The sequence below is a fragment of the Mustelus asterias genome, chromosome 2 (genome assembly GCF_964213995.1).
Source record: "Mustelus asterias chromosome 2, sMusAst1.hap1.1, whole genome shotgun sequence".
Taxonomy (NCBI): domain Eukaryota; kingdom Metazoa; phylum Chordata; class Chondrichthyes; order Carcharhiniformes; family Triakidae; genus Mustelus; species Mustelus asterias.
In genome coordinates, this window is record NC_135802.1 from 68733526 (window position 1) to 68754587 (window position 21062).

At 41.5% G+C, this 21062-nt stretch overlaps 1 protein-coding gene across 7 annotated transcripts in view; it reads right to left on the reverse strand.

Annotated features, from left to right (window-relative positions):
* tns3 (tensin 3) overlaps positions 1-21062 on the reverse strand; it is a 435511-nt gene that overhangs the window by 77289 nt on the left and 337160 nt on the right. For all 7 annotated transcript variants that reach the window (XM_078236646.1, XM_078236654.1, XM_078236664.1 and 4 more), the window contains one exon: positions 10001-11269. In XM_078236646.1, coding sequence (XP_078092772.1) covers positions 10001-11269 — 1269 coding nt within the window. The remainder of the gene's footprint in view (positions 1-10000; positions 11270-21062) is intronic.

The window sequence follows — 21062 nt, forward strand, 5'->3', positions numbered from 1 at the left end:
ATTGATAAAGCAAAATTGTAATCAGCTAGTAAGAACATTATTAAAGAAATGATTAAATCAAGATGTGTGATTTTTGGCTTGAAAAGTTATTAAAAATGTGTAATTCTGAACACAATATCTCATTGTACAGCACTCCAGTTTGGGCTTTTTTTTTAGATTAAGTAGTGAATGACTCTATTCTATAATCAGGAACATCTACATTCCATGAACGCTCTGATGAAAATTCAGTAATAAACAAAAAATATAAATCAACAAGACTAGCAAAAAACATTTAAATTACAGACACTTTTCTACCAAAATATGAATTAATTTTCAGATAAAATCTCCCAATACGTCAAAACAAACGCAAGTTAAGGGGAAAATCCTAAGAGTCCTTAGATACAAGACATAATTATGTCAAGGCATTCCTTTGTAAGTCGAGCAGTAACATTATTACTTTAAATGTGCAGGCTGTTTTCTGGATTTAAAAGAGAAAAGCCAGAAGTTTTAGAAGCATGAGTGCCATGAAGCCCTTGTACTATATGGACAGTGGAAATGGAAGTCATTGTGCTTTAGACCAATTAAGTTCACTAAATAATCAAGGTTGGTAAGGTATGCAACAAGTATCATCTGCTCAGGAAGTCAAATATCTTAAAATTGTTTCCTTGTAGTAACTGAAAAATCCTTAGTCTTCAGAAAGCAACATACTGCTATGTAGTACTGAACATGTTGCTGTATTGTATTCTGGAAACTCCAGGATGCTTCCCATGTCCTGGATAACCATTTGTGCAGGAAAGTGCCATCAGTTGCAGCTGCTTGAATTCTGCGTTTCGGAACCTGAACAACAGTTGGGGTCACTGTGGTGCATCCGTGAGGTGGAGAGCTTTGTGAATAGCACATTTACAGATGTGGTAAGCCCACAACTGAAGAGCATGCAGGGAGAGATGAGATGGATGACCGTCAGACAGGCAAAAAGAAACAGACAGATAGTACAGGAGTCCTCGGAGTACATTTCACTCTCCAACCAGTATTCTGTTCTGAATATTGATGAGAGCAATAGTTCATTTGGGGAATGCAGCCAGAGCCAATTTCATGGCACCATGGGTGGCTCAGCTGTACAGGGTGATACAATCTGATAGGTGATTTGATAGTTTGGGGAATAGTTAGGCTGCAGATGTGAATCTAGGATAGTGTGTTGCTTGTCTGCTGCCATGGTCAAGAATGTCACTGAGCAGCTGTAGAGCACCCCGAGGGGAGTGCAGGGTGAACATCCGACAGTCATGGTCCACAATAGTACAGACAGCATAAGGCAGAAAGAGGGGTGTGGTCCTAAAATTAGGGAGCTAGGTAGGAAATTAGCTAGTAGGATCTCAAAACCAGTAATCTCAAGATTATACCCAGAACCACATGCAAGTCAGTATAGAAATAGAAAGATAAACCGGATGAATGTTCGGCTGGAAGGATGGTGCGGTGGGGAGGGAGGAGGCTTTAGATTCTTGGGACATTGGAACTGGCTCTGGAGGGGATTGGACCAGAACAGGGAAGACAGGTTGCACCTAAAGAGAGCCAGGACTGAATTCCTTGTGGGATGATTTTGTAGTGACATGGGAATGTTTAAAACTAATTTGGCAATGGTGTGGAAACCAGGAGATAATATCAGAGAGGAATACCAAGGTGCACAGAATACTGGGAGATATAGATAGTGTTACATATAATGAATAATACATAAATGAGGGAGGGGGTCAGACTAAGGGAGAAAGTAATAAAGATCAATTCAGGGTTACTGTCCATTTATGTGAATGCATGGAGTGTGGTGAATACGATTGATGAGTTACAGGTGCAGTTTGCCATTTGGAAATAAATGTTGCGGCTATCACAGAGACTTGGCTCAAAGAAAGGTGTATTATGTATTCCCGGATACAAGGTGTTCAGGAAAAGATAGGAAAGAAAGAAAAGGGTGGTGGTTTGATTAAGGAGAATATTGCAATGCTGGTGAAAGGAGATGCCCCAGAGGGATCAAGGGCAGAATCTATTTAGCTAGTGCTAAGAAATAAAAAAAGTACAATTACATTAGGCGATGTCTTTATGCCACCAGCTAGTGAGAAGGATGTAGAGGAACAAACTTGTAAGAATGTTACAGAGGATTGTAAAAATTATAAACTTGTTATATTGGGAGACTTTAATCATCTGAATATAGACTGGGATAGTAGTATTATAAAGGGCAGAGAACGGCAAGAGGTCCTAGAGAGTGGGCTCAGGGGAATTTTTAACAGCAGTTTGTTTCCAGTCTAATGAGAAGGGAGGCACTGATAGACTTGCTTCTTGGGAATGAGGTGAAGCAACTGTCAGCAGGAGACCTTTTAGAGAACAGTGATCATTGTATTATAGGGTTTAGGCCAACAAAAAACAATCCAGGATAAGAATAGTTAACTGGGAAAAGGCAACTTCAATGGGCTAAGAACAGATCTAAGCCAAATTAATTGTCGTCAAAAGTTGGCAAGAAAAGCTGTTGTTGAACAATGTACTACCTCCAACGGAGAGATAGTTTAGGCACATTCAAGGTATATTACTTCAAAAGGGAACGATAGGGTAAACAAAGTCAGAGCTCCCTATCCCAAAAGAGATGCAAATTAAGATAAAGAACCAAAAGTATGCTTATGATAGACATCAGGTAGAAAATACAATTGAGGACCAGGTGGAATATACAAGGTTCAGTGAAGGTGAAAAGGCAAATAAGAAAAGCTAAGAGAGAGTCTGAAAAATGACTGACAGCCAGCACAAAAGGGAATCCCAAAGTCTCCTACAGATATATAAATAGTAAAAGGGTGGTAAGAGGAGGAGTGGGGACAATTAGGAACCAAAACGAGGATTTATACATGGAGGCATAGGGCATAGTCGTGGTATTAAATGAGTCTTCTACAACTGCCTTTCTTAAGCAAGATGTTGTTACTCAGTTCATGGTGAAAGTGGCGGTAATTTAGACATGAGAAGGGTTTAAAATTGATAGAGATGGTATTGGATAGGTTATCTGTACTTAAAAGTTGATAATGCACTAGGACCACAAAAGATGCATCCAAGGATAATGAAAGAGAGCATGGAAATTATGAAGGCACTGGCCATGATTTTCCATTCTTCCTTAGATGTGGTGTGGTGCCAGAGAAAGGGGGAATTACATGAGCTTGTACCCTTGTTTAAAAGGGTGCAAGGTTAAGTCCAGTAACTACAATTCAGTCAGTTTAACTTTGGTGGTGTGAAAATTTCTAGAAACAATAATTCGGGTCAAAATTAATAGTCACATGGTCAAATGCTAGTTAAGAAAACTCAGCATGGTTTTCTTCAGGGAAAATTGTACTTAATTCACTTTCTGGAGTGTTTTGAAGAAGTAACAAAGAGGGCTGTTGGGCAATGCTGTTGATGAGGTATACATGAATTTCAAAAAGGCATTTGAGACAGTGCCCCATAACAGACTAGAGAGCAAAGTTACAGCTCATGGAATAAAAGGGACAGTGGTGAGATGGATATGGAATTGACTGAGTGACAGGAGGGTAGTAGTTAATGAATGCTTTTCGGGCTGGAAAAGGTTAATAGTGGAATTCCCCAGGGGTCAGTGTTGGGATTCTTGCCCTTTCTGATATATGTTAATGACCTAGACCTTCGGGTACATGGCACAATTTCAAAGTTGCAGATGATACGGAACTTGGAAGCATTGTGAACTGTGAGAAGTATAGTCTAGAACTTCAAAATGACATAGACAAGTTGGTGGAATGGGTGGACAGGTGGTCGATGAAGTTCAATGTGGAGAAGTGTAAAGTGATGGATTTTGGTAGGAAGGACATGGAGCGACAATATAAAACAAATGCTCTAAACAGGGCATTGGAATAGAGGGACCTGGGTGTATATATGCATACATTATTGTGGGTGACAAGACAGGTTGATGTGTAGTTAATAAAGCATATAGGACCCTAGACTTTATTAATAGGGGCACACAGTGCAAGAGCAAGAAGGTTAGGTTAAACTTGTATAAAACAGTCTCAGCTGGAATATTGCATCCAGTTCTGAGAACCACACTTTAGGAAGGATTGCAAAACCCTACATTTACAATACATATCTCTTTATAAATTGTTTAGCAGCCTGTCTTTTCTTGTTCCTTAATTCAGGTCTGTATTAGGTGAAATTTGAGCAGTTAATTTCCTAAACTGCAGATTGGCATACCTGGAAATAGCTTGCTGCCCATGCTTGGAAACTTGTAGGCAGCATGCCCAAAATTTCCTGATATTCGTGATTGGTGGAGAGTTGAAACTAGGCCCTTTGATGTCAAGTCACAAATTAGAGCTGAGGTTTTCTTTTTATTGCCTCCAATTTTTAATCTGCAACATTTCAAACTGGTTTCAAGCTACCTTTCAAATCTCCCTTCATGGTTCAGTTCAAATTCAAGTCCAGTTTAAACTAAGTTAATTGACTGCAGGGTAACAAAGGGAGAGCAGCAAATGGCTCCAGAAAAAGAAAATGGAGCAATGATCAAGATTTCCACACCTCATCATTAACTCGAGAACTGTACTAAATGAAGATTAGGTGACCGATACTAAGTGAGGTTAGGATGTCAGCAATGGAAGTTGATGTGATGTCTCCTTTGCTGAAATAGCCTGTCAAGACTCATGGGCTGGAATTTTTCAGCCATTCACATGAGCGGGATTCTCTGGTCTCGCTGCAGTAAAAGGGGATTTAGCTGAGTGCCAAATTCTCTGCCCTTGCTTGCAGCGGCAACGGAGCATGAATGGCTGGAAAATTCAGGCCACATTAAAGGTTACACAGAGCCACAGAGTGGGCGGCATGGTGGCACAGCAGTTAGCACTGCTGCCTCATGGCTCCAAGGACCTGGGTTCGATTCCCGGCTTGGGTCACTGTCTGTGTGGAATTTGCACATTCTCCCCGTGCCTGCGTGGGTTTCCTCCCGGTGCTCTGGTTTCCTCCCACAGTCCAAAGATGTGCGGGTTAGATTGATTGGCCATGATAAATTGCCCCTTAGTTTCCAGGGATACGTAGGTTAGAGGGATTAGAGTGGTAAACATGCAGAGTTGCAGGGAAACGGCCTGGGTGGGATTGTTGTCAGTGCAGACTTGATGGGCTGAATGGCCTCCTTCTGTACTGCAGGGTTTCTATGATTCTATTGGCCCGTTGGATGTGTTACTGGAGGCCACCCACACCTGTGTCCAGCAAAGGATTAGTAGCTTCAGTAAAGGAGTGAAAAACGGCAGAAAACAAATCAACAAGACCAAATAAACGGCATAAATTAATTATTTGTACTCAACATACTTTGTTCCTATAGATTGATTCATGCACCTATAAAGTTAAAAGGAAGATGGGAAGTCATGCAGAACATTTTAAAATCTAAAGGTGTTTGACTTGGAATAAATTAACCGAGAAGGCTATTTCAGCGGACAGCTTAAATGGAGTTAAAAAAACAATGGGAAGTCATTTTAAAAACGTAAATGTTTGAAGGCAGCACAGTAGTTAGCATTGCTGCCTCACAATGTCATGAACCAGGGTCCAATTCCGGCCCTGGGTGAGTGTCTGTGTGGAGTTTACATGTTCTCCTGGTGTCTGAGTGGGTTTCCTCCGGGTGCTCTGGTTTCCTCCCAAAGTCCAAAGATGTGCAGGTTAGGTGGATTGGCCATGCTAAATTGCTTCTTACTGTCTCAAGATGCGTAGATTAGAGAGATTAGAGGAATAAATGAATGGAGTTAGGGGACTGGGCAGAGGGTGGGTGGGCCTGGGTAAGATACTATGTCAGAGACTCAGTGCAGACTCAATGGATTGAATGATCTCCTTCTGCACTGTAAGGATGCTATGATATTCTATGAGGTATATGGCAAGATTAAAAATGGTTTGGAATGTCTGGGTTTAAGAATTAGTTCCTAAGAGTTTTTGTGTTCAAGATGGCAGCAGCTAACTCTGCAGCTACATTTTGACACAAGTAATCATAATTTGTCGAAAACTTTGGAATGGTTATGAGGTACTTGTGACTTTGGGTTCAGTATATATGTGGATTGGGGCACAGTAGTTTAGGTCTGATAAATGTACAAGCATTTTGCTTCGCAGTTTATCATTGAATCAAAAATAACATGGGAAATGTTAAACTCTAATCTGAGCTTGGACGGAGCACCTTATAGCAGACATCTACATAGACATGCAAATAACTTATTGATGCCTGAAAAAATGCTTTTCATTTACATCTGTAGCATTTACTGAGAAGGGAGTAACCTGACCCAGGAGAAACCACCCAAAACATGTCAATTTAAGCATTCCGCAGACCACACTAGCAAAGGCTACTGATTCTGCACACAGACTTACACTTGGATTGCATAAATAAGCCACTGTATAAAACCATTTACCCTGATTTCATGAAAATGTGACCTTATAAGAATTTTCAAAGTGCTTGATGTGCAGTTCCGAAAAAACATATTGTGAGTTAAAGGATTCCCAAGTTGTTCAGCATTCTAACTATGTAAACCATATTTTTAAATACCAGATTTCTTTTCCATTTACTACCCTACAGATACTGTGCACCTCAAGTTAACTGCAGTCTTATTAGTCTCTTTTTCAGCCATTTGCAAGCTTCACACAAATTTAAGTTGTTACATTGACTTAAACTCAGGAGTAATTATTAGTTTTATTACGACAAAATCCTACTTCTTACTTACCCAACAGCAATGTGGGGCCACTTTCAGCAGAAGTGACTCAAGCAGCCCACCATCATCTTCTCGGGGCAACTACGAAGGGGCAATAAATGCTAGCCTCACAGCAGATACCACCTCCCATAAATGTCTTCTCTCAAAACTACAGTTGCTTCATGCATCAGGTTTCCAAAACTGATTACATTCCCAAACCGTAAGCAATTTCCACAACTTTGGTGTCACTGAGGACACGAACCAGTGAACCATTCACTCCAAAGTTTGGGAAGGATTACGGGAAAAATGTATCAGCCCTCATGAATAGATGCCATTATTACACTGTTGGAGTGCAACATTTAAATGCCAGAACTACTGACTAATTGCAAACACAATGCCACAGCCAGAAATAGAAAATGTGACACCATTGTAAAGTTAATACCTCAAAGCAGGAGCTAAACCACTCACCTGGTGCAGCTGCATGTGTGGTTTTTATACTAGCAATATGGAACAGCACATAATGTACACATCAGCATGCTGTTTCCAATTTTGCAGCCACAACATATCAAACAATATCTGTCAATGACTTCTCTCATGTTCAGATTAGAGTCTTTACAATCAGTCACTCCTAAAAGCAGTCTGAGACTGGAATGATATCAAAATTCCATTTACTGGAGCCAGAAGGAGCACCTAAACATCCAAGTGCTGAACATTTTTCACTCCCCCCTAAAACAGGGCACCAAGTTGAACTCCAGATTGTAAAACTATGTGAACTCATTAATCCTCACCGCCTGACATTTTCACAAGATGAGCCCCTTCAGAGGAATAGCACGTTACCTTCGGAAAAGAGAAACAGAAGCAGCAGAACCCACCCTGTCAGCCAATCTTTGAACAATATAGGTGGTACCCATTTGAGGTTTCAGAGAAAGACTATCCTGTCTGTCAGATGAAGGAAGGATTGTTGTTTTAAGTCATTCAAGTCTGTGACACAATTACAATGTTGTATCGCACTGTGTCTGGAAAAATTAGTACTTCTGCACATTTTTCTCTCCACACTCCACAGTTTGTAAATCCTGACAAACTAATCAACAAACTGCATTTGTAACCACATAGAACATTTGGCATATGTAACTTCCTACTTTACGACCGGATATTAAATTAACCAACCAGCTGCCACATTGTCTAAATGGCAATTTATTGATTTATGAGCATTATAGTGCTTCTCTTAGACAACTTTAAGTTGATACGAGAGTTACCACAGAAGTTATAATTCATATGAAGACTAAACACACCTACAAAACAGAAAAAACTCGTGAGACAGACTGTGCAATTACCCCAGATGGTACTTTTGACAGTGCAACAAAACTACTAGTTTCCAGATATCTTTGAAAAGTGAAAAGAGGTTGTGCCACTGGTCACAAAGCTGAGTTCTTTACAAATCTGAGATGGAATAGTTTTGAACCACTTTAAACAGAGATCTAGGGGGCGATTATCTGGCTGTGTTGCGCCCAGTGCAAATCCTGCTATGTCGGGTAAGTACTGGCAGAGCCTTGGAATGGGGTTTGCACTGATTGCCAAACAGTTTGCATGCTTCCAGACAGACGCAATCAAGATTGCATTACCAGGATGCCTGAGGCAGTGCCAAAGGGGCAGGGCATGAAGGGGGCAGTGCATGAAAAGGGTGGGATATGAAGGGGGACCCAATGGGAGTGCCCCGATGCCGGCAATCTATGTTCAGAGTGGCAGGGGTGGTAACATGCCATCAACGAGAGAGGGGTCGGGGCTTCTTTAGTTTTACAGTTATAGCCAGGTTTGCCAGTGTATTTAGGTCCCGCCTCTCTCACTGACAGCACAAAACACGCTCCCTTTCAAAAAAATTGGCAAAGTATGGGAAGATCTCGCTGGGAAACCCACATGCCAGTTTACTGTCTGAACCTGACACTTGGCCTTTTTCTTCAGAGAATTCTATTCATAATCTCGCAAACACAATTCACTCCATCTCTCTTGATGACACTAACTCGGGCAGTGCTCCATATGTTGACAGCAGTGCCTACTCACCGGGATAGCTCTTCTGATACATTAATTACAGAGCATTACAGGAGAGCCCAATGCGAGCTTCCTCAATGCACAAAATATGGGTTTACAGTTGGGTTTTTGGATTATGACCAAAAGCACAAACTCTGGAATATGTCCGCCTAGTTTAAGATTAAAAGAAGTTAACCCCAATATTTTTTTCCATCATCTACCTAGGGACAATTAATGAAAGAGATTAGGGATCAAACCTGAGCTTAGTTCAACAGTGGACAGCACAGGCTGGTAATTAATCTATCAATGGAGCTTTTACATAAAATTATTAAATTGTGCTCGAAATGTGTTTCAACTTTTTGTTTCCTATCGCTATGTAGATTCTTAACTTCCATAGCACCTTTTTTATCACAAATACTACTGAACAGGCAAAGAAATAACCAACATGCCCTGGGTTAAGAGCGAGGCAAAATGACAACAATGCCCCCCACTGGAAGACGTAAGTGGACAGTGTTATGTTCAGCTGTAATACCACTCATGGTCAAAAAATGGCCAATTGGCTCTTGTGGAATTCTAGCCTTACAGACTCCACAAGTATAGAAAGTACAGAAAATTAAGGGAAAAGGGTTAGGTTAGTCACAAATACCAGAGGGCGGCAAGCACTGCTGCCTCACAGCGCCACGGACCTGGGTTTGATTCCTGGCTTGGGTCAATGTTTGTGCAGAGTCTGCACATTCTCCCCATGTCTGCGTGCGTTTCCTACGGCTGTTCTGATTTCCTCCCAGTGCGAAAGACGTGCTGATAATGTGCACTGGCCATGCTAAATTCTCCCTCAGTGTACCTGAACAGGCGCCAGAGTGTGACGACTAGGAGATTTTCACAGTAACTTCATTGCAGTGTTAATGTAAGCCTACTTGTGTCACTAATAAATAAACTTTAAACTTAATGGGCAGAGATGCATACACCTGAATTCTCAATATAGTGGCAAAGCTTCCATGCTGGACACTGAAATCTGAAAATTACTCTATGTGTAGGGATACTGTAAGTGCATTCAGGAAATATCTTCTGTTCAAAGAATCATGGAATCCCGACAGTGCAGGAGGAGGCCAATCGACCCATCGAACCTGCACCGACAACAATATTTTCCTATGTTTTTTTCAGAGACACCAAAGAAGAAACATTCCTTATTGTACTTAAAATATCACTACATATAGTGACCAGAGGAACTTTTACATGTGACAAGCTTACTGAAGGGTAGGTAGCTCAGTGTTCTGCAACAGGTTTGCTGCTTCCAGGTACCTTATGAAGTGACTATCCAGTTAATTTACCTTGTTGGCAGTCACTTCCAGAAGCCCTTTCGGTTTGTTCCTGGGCCCCTGGATTCGCACTGTTGTTTCCTTGCAAGGTGACATCTTTCTTGAGAAGAGCGCCTTTATTTACAGAATTGACACGCGTCGGGATTGGGACAAATGTCGGATCTAGGTCCATTATCAGCTTATTAAGCTGTTCAATTGACTGATCAATGTCCAGTGTTGGGGAAGTCGACAAATCTTGCTTTTTATCTCCCAACCCTGTATCTTCAGAAGGTTTGAGGTAAACCTCAGAAGGTTTGAGGCCTTGATTTTCATGTTCAAACAAGACTTCCGGACTTTGATGGTCTGGTAGTTTACTGTCTCCTGATAGCGTATTAAGCCCCCTCTGCACAGCATCTCGACTGCTGGACCCTCTTGCGGGGGTATCAGGAAGTTTGGGCGTAGTTTGTGTTCTACTCTGATCTTCTCCAGTTCCCACCATAGCAAACCTCAAGTCATTTTCTGCTGGATAGGCATACTGTTGAGCAGCAACCATTTGCTGTTGTTGCACCCAGGTCTGAGTTGAGTAGTTGCTCTGATTATAACCCTGTGGCTGTGCTGACAATGAAGGGTTTCTTGGTCGTTGAAAGGTGTTCTTCCCCTCAGTAACGCCAACAAATGTTCTGTCATACGCTGTTTCTGTGCCTATTCCAAGGTCAGGTACAAGAGCATTATGCAAATCATCTCCAGTGTTACTCCCGAAACCATCTGACAGCAAAGAATTCTGGCTGCTCTTGTGAAAACTGAAGTTTCCCAGATTGTTTGATGGTTGGCCTTCTGAAGAGGAAAGTGTCCCTATGCTGTCCACGCTATGCAGATCATGATTTGGCATTTCATCATCTAAAATATCAGTCTCCCTGTCCTTGGCTTTCAGTTCACCATTCACATGCACCTGAACGGGTACAATGTGACGTACTCCACTGTATTTTACTCTTGTTTCAGTCATATCCTTCAGCTGTACAGAATTCTCCAGCCCAAATCCACTTAAAAGCCTGTCCAATTCAGCCTTCTCTTGCAGGCTTAGACCTCGCTTAACACCCGGTGGCAAGTGCTCCTCTGTCCGATCTGTTCTTATGGAGGCTGTGGAGTTCCCAGAGTCACTGCTGACTGACAGAGTATGGTCAATTTGGTCAGGTCCTGTAGTCGCGTGAGCACCACCACCAATAGGAATGTTGCCCTCAGAGGAACTTTTCTTTCGTACCTTGGCGTACAGACTTCCATCAATTGGTCCTTGGGTGTGTGACACTGGGATAAGAACAAAAAAAAGGCTTATTAACCAAACGTTAATGGCATTGAACCACCAGTTATCAACGATACCAGAAACAGTTTGGAATTCTTGCTCCAACATTAGCTTAAACTCAATGGAAACAAATATATGCTTTCCATTTTAATGGTGTGCAAAGATTGTGTTATCAAGAATATTTTCTTTATTTCCCAGCCTGATTTTACATCTATCAATAATGTTCACTAACCCACTCTATGTACTCAACAGAGTCACTATACAAAAGACACATACAGAAGACCTTTTTCTCTGCTAGGCTAAATACACAAGCTTGGAGCATTACTCAGTTATAACCTTCAATTTATTTCATACTAAAAAATATTTTTACTGGGAGTGAGATTCATATTTTACGCGAGCGTTCCTTATCAAAATATAAGTTGAAACTTGTTTTATCATTCAAAACTTTCCACATAGGCGCCTTCCAGATGGTATTCATAAATAGAAAAAGTTGGATTCATTTTGTAAAATGTACCTATAAACAAAATAGGTCCTGTAAGCAACAAGCTATAACAAATGCCCTCACTAATGTAACTAACTACAATTTATTTGGGACTTCCTCGTTAGTGAGTTGTCCAGCCAACCTTATGACTGGAGATAGTGATCATATTTTACCGCTGGCGTATCCTCTATGAATCTTGTATAAAGAAGCAATCAAAGTGACAAGCAACTGATCTTTTCTTGCCCCCAAGGCACCATAGTTAAGGAATTACAACAGTCAAAATGACAGTACATACTTTTGCTGGAGGGCATTGTTATTGTGTTACGGCACTGCACAAAGAGTACAGCATTTTCCTTATCTAATCAGAGTTCCCAAGATTTCCAAATAGCATTTTATTTTCTATTTTGTTACCTGCAGCAGGTAATCCTTTACAATTCCATACAATCGATAGTATTTATGCTCTGCATACAAATACATGCGACTGCCAGGAAAGCCAAAAGGACTCATCTTCTAAGGATTTACAATTATTCAGGCATTACTGGTTTAATTCTTAAACTCAATATATTCTTCAGCTGTGTGTCTCAAATGTAGTAGGTTGACAAGATGTTCCCTGTATTTGGCTACATAGTGAGTGACTTAAAGAACAACATCACGCAGGCAAGATGCAAGGTCTGATCCCTGCTGTGCATTAGAGGTCAGTTGATGACAAGATTCAACTGTGATGTCCTCCACAGCCATAGTGTCTGCTGATATTTACTGTCCTAGCTCATGGAAGACTAAACACTTGAGTGCAGTCTTTTAAGGGCTGCCAGCAAACTGCACAACATGTATTAGCACCATAATACACGGGAGAAAATTGAAGTAAAGAAAATAAGCCAAATAGAGTTAGTCTGTCATAAACCGCAAGAAAAACATTAAATCAAAGCCTTTTACTTTGAGGACATGGTTTCCTATTCCTCTAAAGAAAATATTGCCACATAGTGCAAGGTCTTGAGCAATAGGAGCTGCGAGTCGTGTGGATTGTAAACATCACCTGCTACCTGTCCCCTAGATGGCATTATTCCGCAGTTAATAAACTTTACAAGAATTACTATCTTGTGTTTCACTCACAAATACTGACGCATACAAATCATTTTCACCTGCTCTTGCATTCACAACAAATCCTGTGGAAATGGGTTTCCACATCAAGAATCGGGCACATTTTCTTCAATGCAGTTCTATCGTGAAACAACGTTAGTCAATTTGCCTCATTTCATCTCACAGCTCTCCCTCATTTAGTAGCCAAAAGATTTTCATTCCATATTGGACAAAGAATAAGACAGAGCTTTTGCAAGAGTTTTACTGCCTTTTATACTTACAGGTGATATTCAGGTAATATTCACAGTGTGGAAAATACTGACACATTCCAACATTCTACAGAATGAAGAAACAAGTCAATTCTCTCCAAATGTGCACTTTCACAATTCCGCATGCATGTAATGAAATTATAGATTAACCAAGTTCAAAGATCTCCACATTTCAAATATCAGAACAAGTCTGTCATATTCAATTAGAAAAATTGATCTCAACGTCATCAAAACATTGGACTAAAATGACTTTAAAAATAAATTATCTGTTCTCTTACTGCTATGCTGTGCTCCTATTTTCTTTAATCCTTTACTGTCTGGGATGTCCTGCCACAAAACCCACACAGAACTAGATAAAGGCATTTCAAGCTGATAACATGTCCTACAGCTATCCTTCTGCCACTCATTCAACACTAGTAAAAATAGGGGCACATTGATTCCAGCTAGGTAAACACATCTGGGCTTCGACCATATGCTATCCCTTCTTGCAATCAGCACAAAACTCACAGTAAGAATAAAGAACTGATCCGATGAGGTGGCGTGTAGTTCAGAGAAAGCAGCTAAACCAAACGTTTTGAAGAACGACTGCACACTGAGGCAACTCTGGGCTTGTTCAGAACTACATTCCTTTTCGCAAGAAAGTGTTTTTTTTTAACTTTGCCTTTGTCCCATTTTCATGCTCGTACTCCCCTACCCCCAAACACACGAGCTTCGATCGTCACTACCTATGTTAATACGAGCAACTTACCTCTCACACTGTGTTTCATTACTGCAGGTATTCAAAGTTCCTCTAAAGACTGCAGCTTCAGGAACAATCACTGCACTCCAGGCTTATGGTGCAACAACAGTGTTGGAATGGGGCCTTATTTTTCATTACACTCTGTGCTTTCCTCCCACTGAAGGTGACTGGTCTTACAAGATATGCATGAGACTTCACACTGGCCAAATATGGCAATGGAAAATGTAAACAAGGGGGCGGGATTTCATGTGTGCGTTCAAGCTAGCTGCAAGCACCAATGGAATTTATGCTTACTGATTGAAATCATACTACATATAATTTGGTGACTGTGTTGAAGGCATTCATTTTGTTAACTCAGTCCAGCTGTTCAGTCAGAATTCTCAACAGCCTTGAGCAGGCAGGTTCTAACTAATAAGGATAATAACCCTGAAATTATGCATGGACTACTAGAGTCGGAATACTTAATGCGGTCATGTACATTCTCAATCTCTATTATTTTATGAAGATGGTAAATCATTAAAAGAAAATGGGTTAAGCCTTTACTAAAATAGCAGAAGTCGATCTAAATAATGGCCTAAATCTTCCAGTCTCCGGATTGTCGGAGGTAGAACGCTAGTTGGGAGATGTGCATCAGGCTCTCACGGAAGACCTGATGCACAGACATGCTTGGAAATTGCCCGGAAGCTTCAGCTTCCGAAAGGCTGCTTTCTGCTATCTGGGGCCCTCTGCCAAAGTCATCGACCTTCAGACGTAGACCAGATACACAGGACTCAATGGACCATGGAAATATTACACGGTTTAGTAAATTATCTAACTCAGTGGTTCGGTAGTGTACTCAACTAAGCACCACAACGGACACGTGGGCAGATCTGATTACCCTCCATCTCTGGCTAAACCCCCTGCAACTGACTATGTTCCTCCAGCCAGACCCAACTATCCCTTTCGAAATTTAGCCATCCTCTGACTAGACCCAAGCACCCCTTCAACCTCCTGATATAACGCCACATCCTACACCACACCTCCCACCTTTGGAACAGATCCAATTACCCCACCTGACCAGATCCAAATACTCCCCAACATGAATACCACTCACCCACCTTACCAACTTACTGAAAGACTTGAACCTTTAAAAACATACTTGAATACAGTAGCCACTGTGATGAAAGGGGGGCATGTTCTCTCTTTTTGCACTCTGGAGAAGCTGCACTGACCCGCTGATGCTTCAGCTGGGATCGGAAGATAAAGCTGAAAAACTCTAAGAGGGTTGGTTTGCTGAAACCTTCAGGGGCAGTGGCAATGAGCTCAGCATTGACCCTGACTGGAAGATTAGTGCCATTATTTTGTTCACATTGCTTCAAGCACACCTTATGTTCATATAGCGCCTTTAACGAAGAAGAGAAATTTACATTTGTGGCATTGTTGGACCAGGGTCAGTACAGGTCAGCATGCACAGGGGTGATGGGGTAATGGAAGTTGATGTGTGTTAGGACGGGGGCAGCAGTGTTTTGAATGAATGCAGATTTATGGAAGTTGGAAAGGCAGCCAGGAGAGTACAGGAATAGTCCATTAGACCATAAGATACAGGAACAGAATTCGGCCATTCGGCCCATTGAGTGTGCTCCGCTATTCAATCATGGCTGATAAGTTTCTCAATCCCATTCTCCCACCTTTTCCCTGTAACTTCTGATCCCCTTACCAATCAAGGACCTATCTATCTCTGTCTTAAATACATTTAATGACTTGGCCTCCACAGCCTTCTGTGGCAATTAATTCCATAGATTCACCACCCTCTGACTGAAGAAATTTCTCCTTACCTCGGTTCTAAAAGTACATCCCTCTACTCTGCGACTGTGCTCTCAGATCCTAGTCTCTCCTACTAATGGAAACATCTTCCCCATGTCCGCTCTATCCAGGCCTTTCAGGATTCTGTAAGTTTCAATGAGACCCCTCCTCATCCTTCTAAACTCCATCGAGTATAGACCCAGAGTCCTCAAACGCTCCTCATATGTCAAGCTTTTCATTTCCTGGATCACTCTCCTGAACTCACTCCAATGGCAGTACATCCTTCCTTATAATACGGGACCCAAAATTGCCCAAAATATTCCAAATGTGGTCTCACTAGAGCCTTACAAAGCCTCAGCAGTACATCCCTGCTTTTGTATTTCAGTCCTCTCCAAGTCTGAAGGTAACAACTTTCTGCCTTCTTTCAGTTTTGGCAAAGAGTCTATGAGTGGGATTTTCCGGCTGCGTTCATCCTGAAACCGGAAAATCTCGCCCGAAGTCAATGGACCTTTCCAGGGTCCGTCCCTCGTCCGCTACGATTCCTATGGTGGGCGGAACAGGAAAATTCACCCCCATGGCTCAAAATGCTAACTTTAAGTCTTCCTTCTGATAGGTGCTGGCAGGCCTGCTAACATTTTCCAGGGTCCCCTGTTCTTGTTTCAGATCCAGCATTCATAGTATTTTGCTTATCTAAGCATTTTTAAAAATGTTTTAATTCATTTATGGGACATGGGCATTGCTGGCTCAACCAGCCTTAATTGCCCATCCCTAATTGCCCTTGAAAAGGTGGTGGTGAGCTGTCTTCTTGAACTGCTGCAGTCTCTGTGGTGTAGGTACACCCACAGTGCTGTTAGAGAGGGAGTTCCAGAATTTTTATCCAGTGACAATGAAGGAACAGCGATACATTTACAAGTCAGGATGGTGAGTAACTCAGAAGGGAACTTGCAGGTGATGGTGTGCCTGCTATCCTTGTCCTTCTAGATAGTGGTGACCAGGGGTTTGGAAGGTGCTGTCAAAGGAATCATGGTGAGTTCCTGCAGTGAATTTTGTAGATGGCACACACTGCTGCTGCCTTCATCAGTGGTTCAGGGAGTGAACATCTGTAGATGGGTGCCAGTCAAGCAAACTGCTGTTCTGAAAGGTGTCGAGCTTCCTGAGTGTTGTTGGAGTTGCACTCACCCAGGCAAATGGAGAATATTCCATCACACTCTTCACCTGTGCCTTGTAAATAGTGAACAGGCTTTGGGAGTCAGGAAGCTCGTCCAGTTCCGATTCTGGTCAACGGTATGCCCCAGGATGTTTAATGGGGACTCAGCGAGGGTAATGCCATTGAATGTCAAGAGACAATGGTTAAATCCTGGTCATTGCTTAGCACTTATGTGGTGCAGATGTTATTTGCAACCTGTTAGCTTATGCCTGGATTTTGCCCAGGTCTTGCTGCATCCAAACACGAGGAGTCATGAATGGAGCTGAACATTGTACAGTCATCAGGGACCATCCCCACTTCTGACTTTATAATGGAAAGAAGGTTACTGATGAAGCAGCTGAAGGTGGTTGGGCCTAGGACACCACCCTGAGAAACTCCTGAAGTGATGTCCTGGAGCGGAGTTGATTGACTGCCAACAACCACAACCATCTTCCTTTGTGCTAGGTATGACTCCAACCAACGGAGGGGTTTCCCACTGATTTCCATTGACTCCAGTTTTGCTAGGACTTCTTGATGCCACACTCGGTCAAATGCTGTCTTGATGTCAAGGGTTGTCACTCTCCCCTCACCTCTGGAGTTCAGCTCTTTTGTCCATGCGTGAACCAAGGATGTAATGAAATCAGGAGCTGAGTGACCCTGGCGGAACATCCATGAGCAGGTTATTACAAAGCCAGTGCTGCTTAATAGCGCTGTTGGAGACCCCTTCCATCACTTCAGTGACAACCAAGAGTAGACTGATTGGGCAGTAATTAGCTGGTTGGATTTGTGCTGCTTTTTGTGTACACGACATACCTGGGTAATTTTGCATGCAGCCAGGTAGATGCCAGTGTTGTTTGGCTAGCAGCATAGAAAGTTCTAGAGGTTTCAGTAACAGGTGGGTTGGGACAGGGGCAAAGACTGGTGATGTTATGGAGGAAACCTACAAGGAAAAAAAGGATAGAAAAGGGGGAAAAGATTGTAGGCTGAAATTGTTGGAACTCAATGACGTAGCCTTCCAGACTTAATGCTGAATTCAACAAGTTCTGATCATAATCTCTGCCACAATTTTGCTTTCCTTTGCTTTGCAGGTTTTGGTTTAAGCTAATTTATCTCATGTTTTTGTGATCAGAGGCCACTTGCGCATCATTCTGCCATTCACACCTCCTCTAGATACATCTTCTGTTTCTTTACTTGGCCCAATTACCACTCATGCACCACAAGCCCTGATGTCATTTCATCTCTCCTGTCCTCCACCCCATCGCAGACCTACCCGTTTTGTTCTTTTTCTCACCACCCCACCCCACCTCAGCCTTTCATTGGCTTAAAACATTTTAAATGTCCAACATTTTCCAGCTCTAATGAAAGGTCATCAACACGAAAGGTGAATCCTGTATCTTTCCCCAGAAATGGTGACTGATCTGCTGAGCATTTTCAGTGCTTATGGTCTTCCTTTCAGACTTCCAGCAGCCATTTTGTTTTTAGTGCAGGGATCTGCAATCCATGACAAGGGGACGGAGTTTCTAACAGTGGCCAATGACACAGGCTTCAGTTTCCAAATGTTCAGTTGGAGGGCATTTCAACTCACCCACAATAAGCTTCAAGCAGAAAGAGTGATTTTATCTATCATAACATTGCAGCCAGAAACAAAATTATATTTTTGATTAAAGTTATTAATTCTGTGGAGAATTTATCACCCTGCTATAACTGGCACCATTAAATTTACCTGTCAAATATGCTCACTTGATAACGCACTTAAGTTGACTTGCAGCAAACAATATCACAAAATCAGAACTGTTTCTGTTACAGTGTCACGTATACCCCCACTACTCCCAACACAGGGTGTAGCTTCTGGAATGAAAGACTGCAGCTGAATAGATTTCAAACACAAATAAAATCAGCATACACTGGGTTCAATAAAGTTTCTCACTGAGACATATTAGCTTTCCAATGACCTCCCAGCAAAACTACTTTTAAAAAAGTAAAGTGATGAATCCCCCTGCTCCCTCCACATGAACGCAAGGTCAAAATATGCCCTTAGTCTTAAAGAACAACTCAAGTAAAAAGTTACAGAAGCATTGCATTCAGATTATTTACCATTCTGTGTTAAATAGAAAAATTATTTCCTGCCCAACATCCAATTCAGACATATCTACAGACAGATTGTTGAATGAATGACTTATTTTCCCATTTCCAAGAGAGTGACATCAACTTGTTACTCTACTGGGTTAGACTTGCACACAAAACCTCATTGAGGTAAACAAAACAGAATTACTAAATCTACTACACAACCAGACAGAATGAGCTCTGACGAAGAGTCATCCTGACTCAAAACATTGGCTCTGTTCTCTCCTCACAGATGCCGTCAGACCTGCTGAGCTTTTCTAGCATTTTCTGCTTTTGTTGCAGAGAGAATACTTCATGGGCAACAAAATGACATTTCTTTTTCTTACTTACACCAGTGATATTTGTATCTTTTACATCATTTTATCCAATGGTAAAAAATAAGTTCTTAATAAATTATTGCTTTATTTTTAAGATCAAATGACCTGAAATATATTAGAAACTTCTGAAAAAATGGTGAGCAAACAATGTCACTCTGCTTGTTTTTATATCCTTTTCCCAAATGTCTGTTCCACGCAGGCAGTGGTCACATTAAAATTATATCGCGAGCAAGGTACCAATTGCTAGGAAGATCGTATTTTGTGTCTTTCTGGGGTCAACATGTTCATTTGGCAGCAGTTGAGTACTTTGGTTACGTTATGATGCAAAGCCATCATCATCCCGCTTGTTGCTGTTGCTCTGTTGTATATAATAGCTGAAATATCTATGACCAGCTGATTGCCTGGAAGACTGGTTACATATTTCAAAGCTACCAATTGGGAAACATTCCACTGCTCTTCCCAGCAGGCATTTTCTTGTTCTGAATCATTTCACACTTATCCCAGTGATGAAAGCATTCTCATAAGGACAAATCCGTGCTTTCTAACTGCTTTGTATCTTTGTGCCGACACATGGTGTCGATAATGGTGTCCCCTTTCAAGTCCTACCCTCTAGCTACTTCTCAATTCCAAGGTCAGCTACATTGTGTGTTTTTAGCACAAATTTTCAGGGACTAATATTGCACTTCATGGACTTTGATCGTGGCCCTTCTCTTTAAGAGTCGTGTGTGAAGACTCTTTACATGTCATTAGAAAGGTATGTTTTCAGGCATCTGGGCTGCATTCCATACAGGTGGTGAAATTAGTATATCCTGCAAGATTTTCATTGCTTCCCTACATGTCAGTCTGTTAATGAAGGGACACTTGCAAGGGAAGACAAGGTTTTGTGGTTTTCCATACATATTTCTGGGAAGTAGCACACAGCATTTAAAACACGTCATCAAGGTGGGTGGAAGTCTGACATTACAAAGACACAAAGGTATCATTTTCTCTTATCTTGAGAGGTCACTGAATTTCTTCTTGCACTATGGAATTGTGCACTGGTTGCCAGAGTTGGCACTCACTCCCAAGGCCATCTCTTCCTACTGGAACAAGATTACACCCTTCAAGGGCCTCCTTTCCTCAGCACACACAAAAAAGTTCATCTTTGTCAAAATTCCAGCCATCAACACTTCAACTGAAATGTCCGTAAATTATCAAAGCTCAATGCCAAGGACCACCACCCGCTCCAAAGCACGTGGTAGCCCAAAATGTTTTAAGCACAAGAAGGCCAACAAGTCCCATTTAAATTGCGGAAGAGTCATTTTACTACTTGTCCCCACATACAGCCATGCCAAGTAACTGGGACACTGGGAACATACTGACAATCTTAAAATTACACTGGGCCAGGAAAATATGAGGTGGTCATGGCAAGTTTACATTGGTAGGCAGCATATGTTAACAGTAAAGTTACTATCAGAGCGATAGCTAACTCTACAAATCTACTATCTTTTACTCAAACTGGTGCCAATCCAAGCTCCACATTTCAATTTTAATTTATTTTTTATTTGGGTTCATTTGAATCCTGCTCATTTGTTTTTAAGGCCTTTCCTCATGAAAGGACGCACACAGGTTGTAGGTGAGTGGCATTGTTGCTGCTGCACAATGGCTGGCTCGTTTGTCTACTTAACAGTCACCGCACTCCACAAAGTAATTCATTACATGAAGTTCTTGGAGACATTTTCATAACATGTCAAGATGATTTATAAATACATACATTTCAGTACTTTCCTTAATTGAAGTAACTTCTCCATATAAATTTATTTTCACAACTTAATCAACATTTG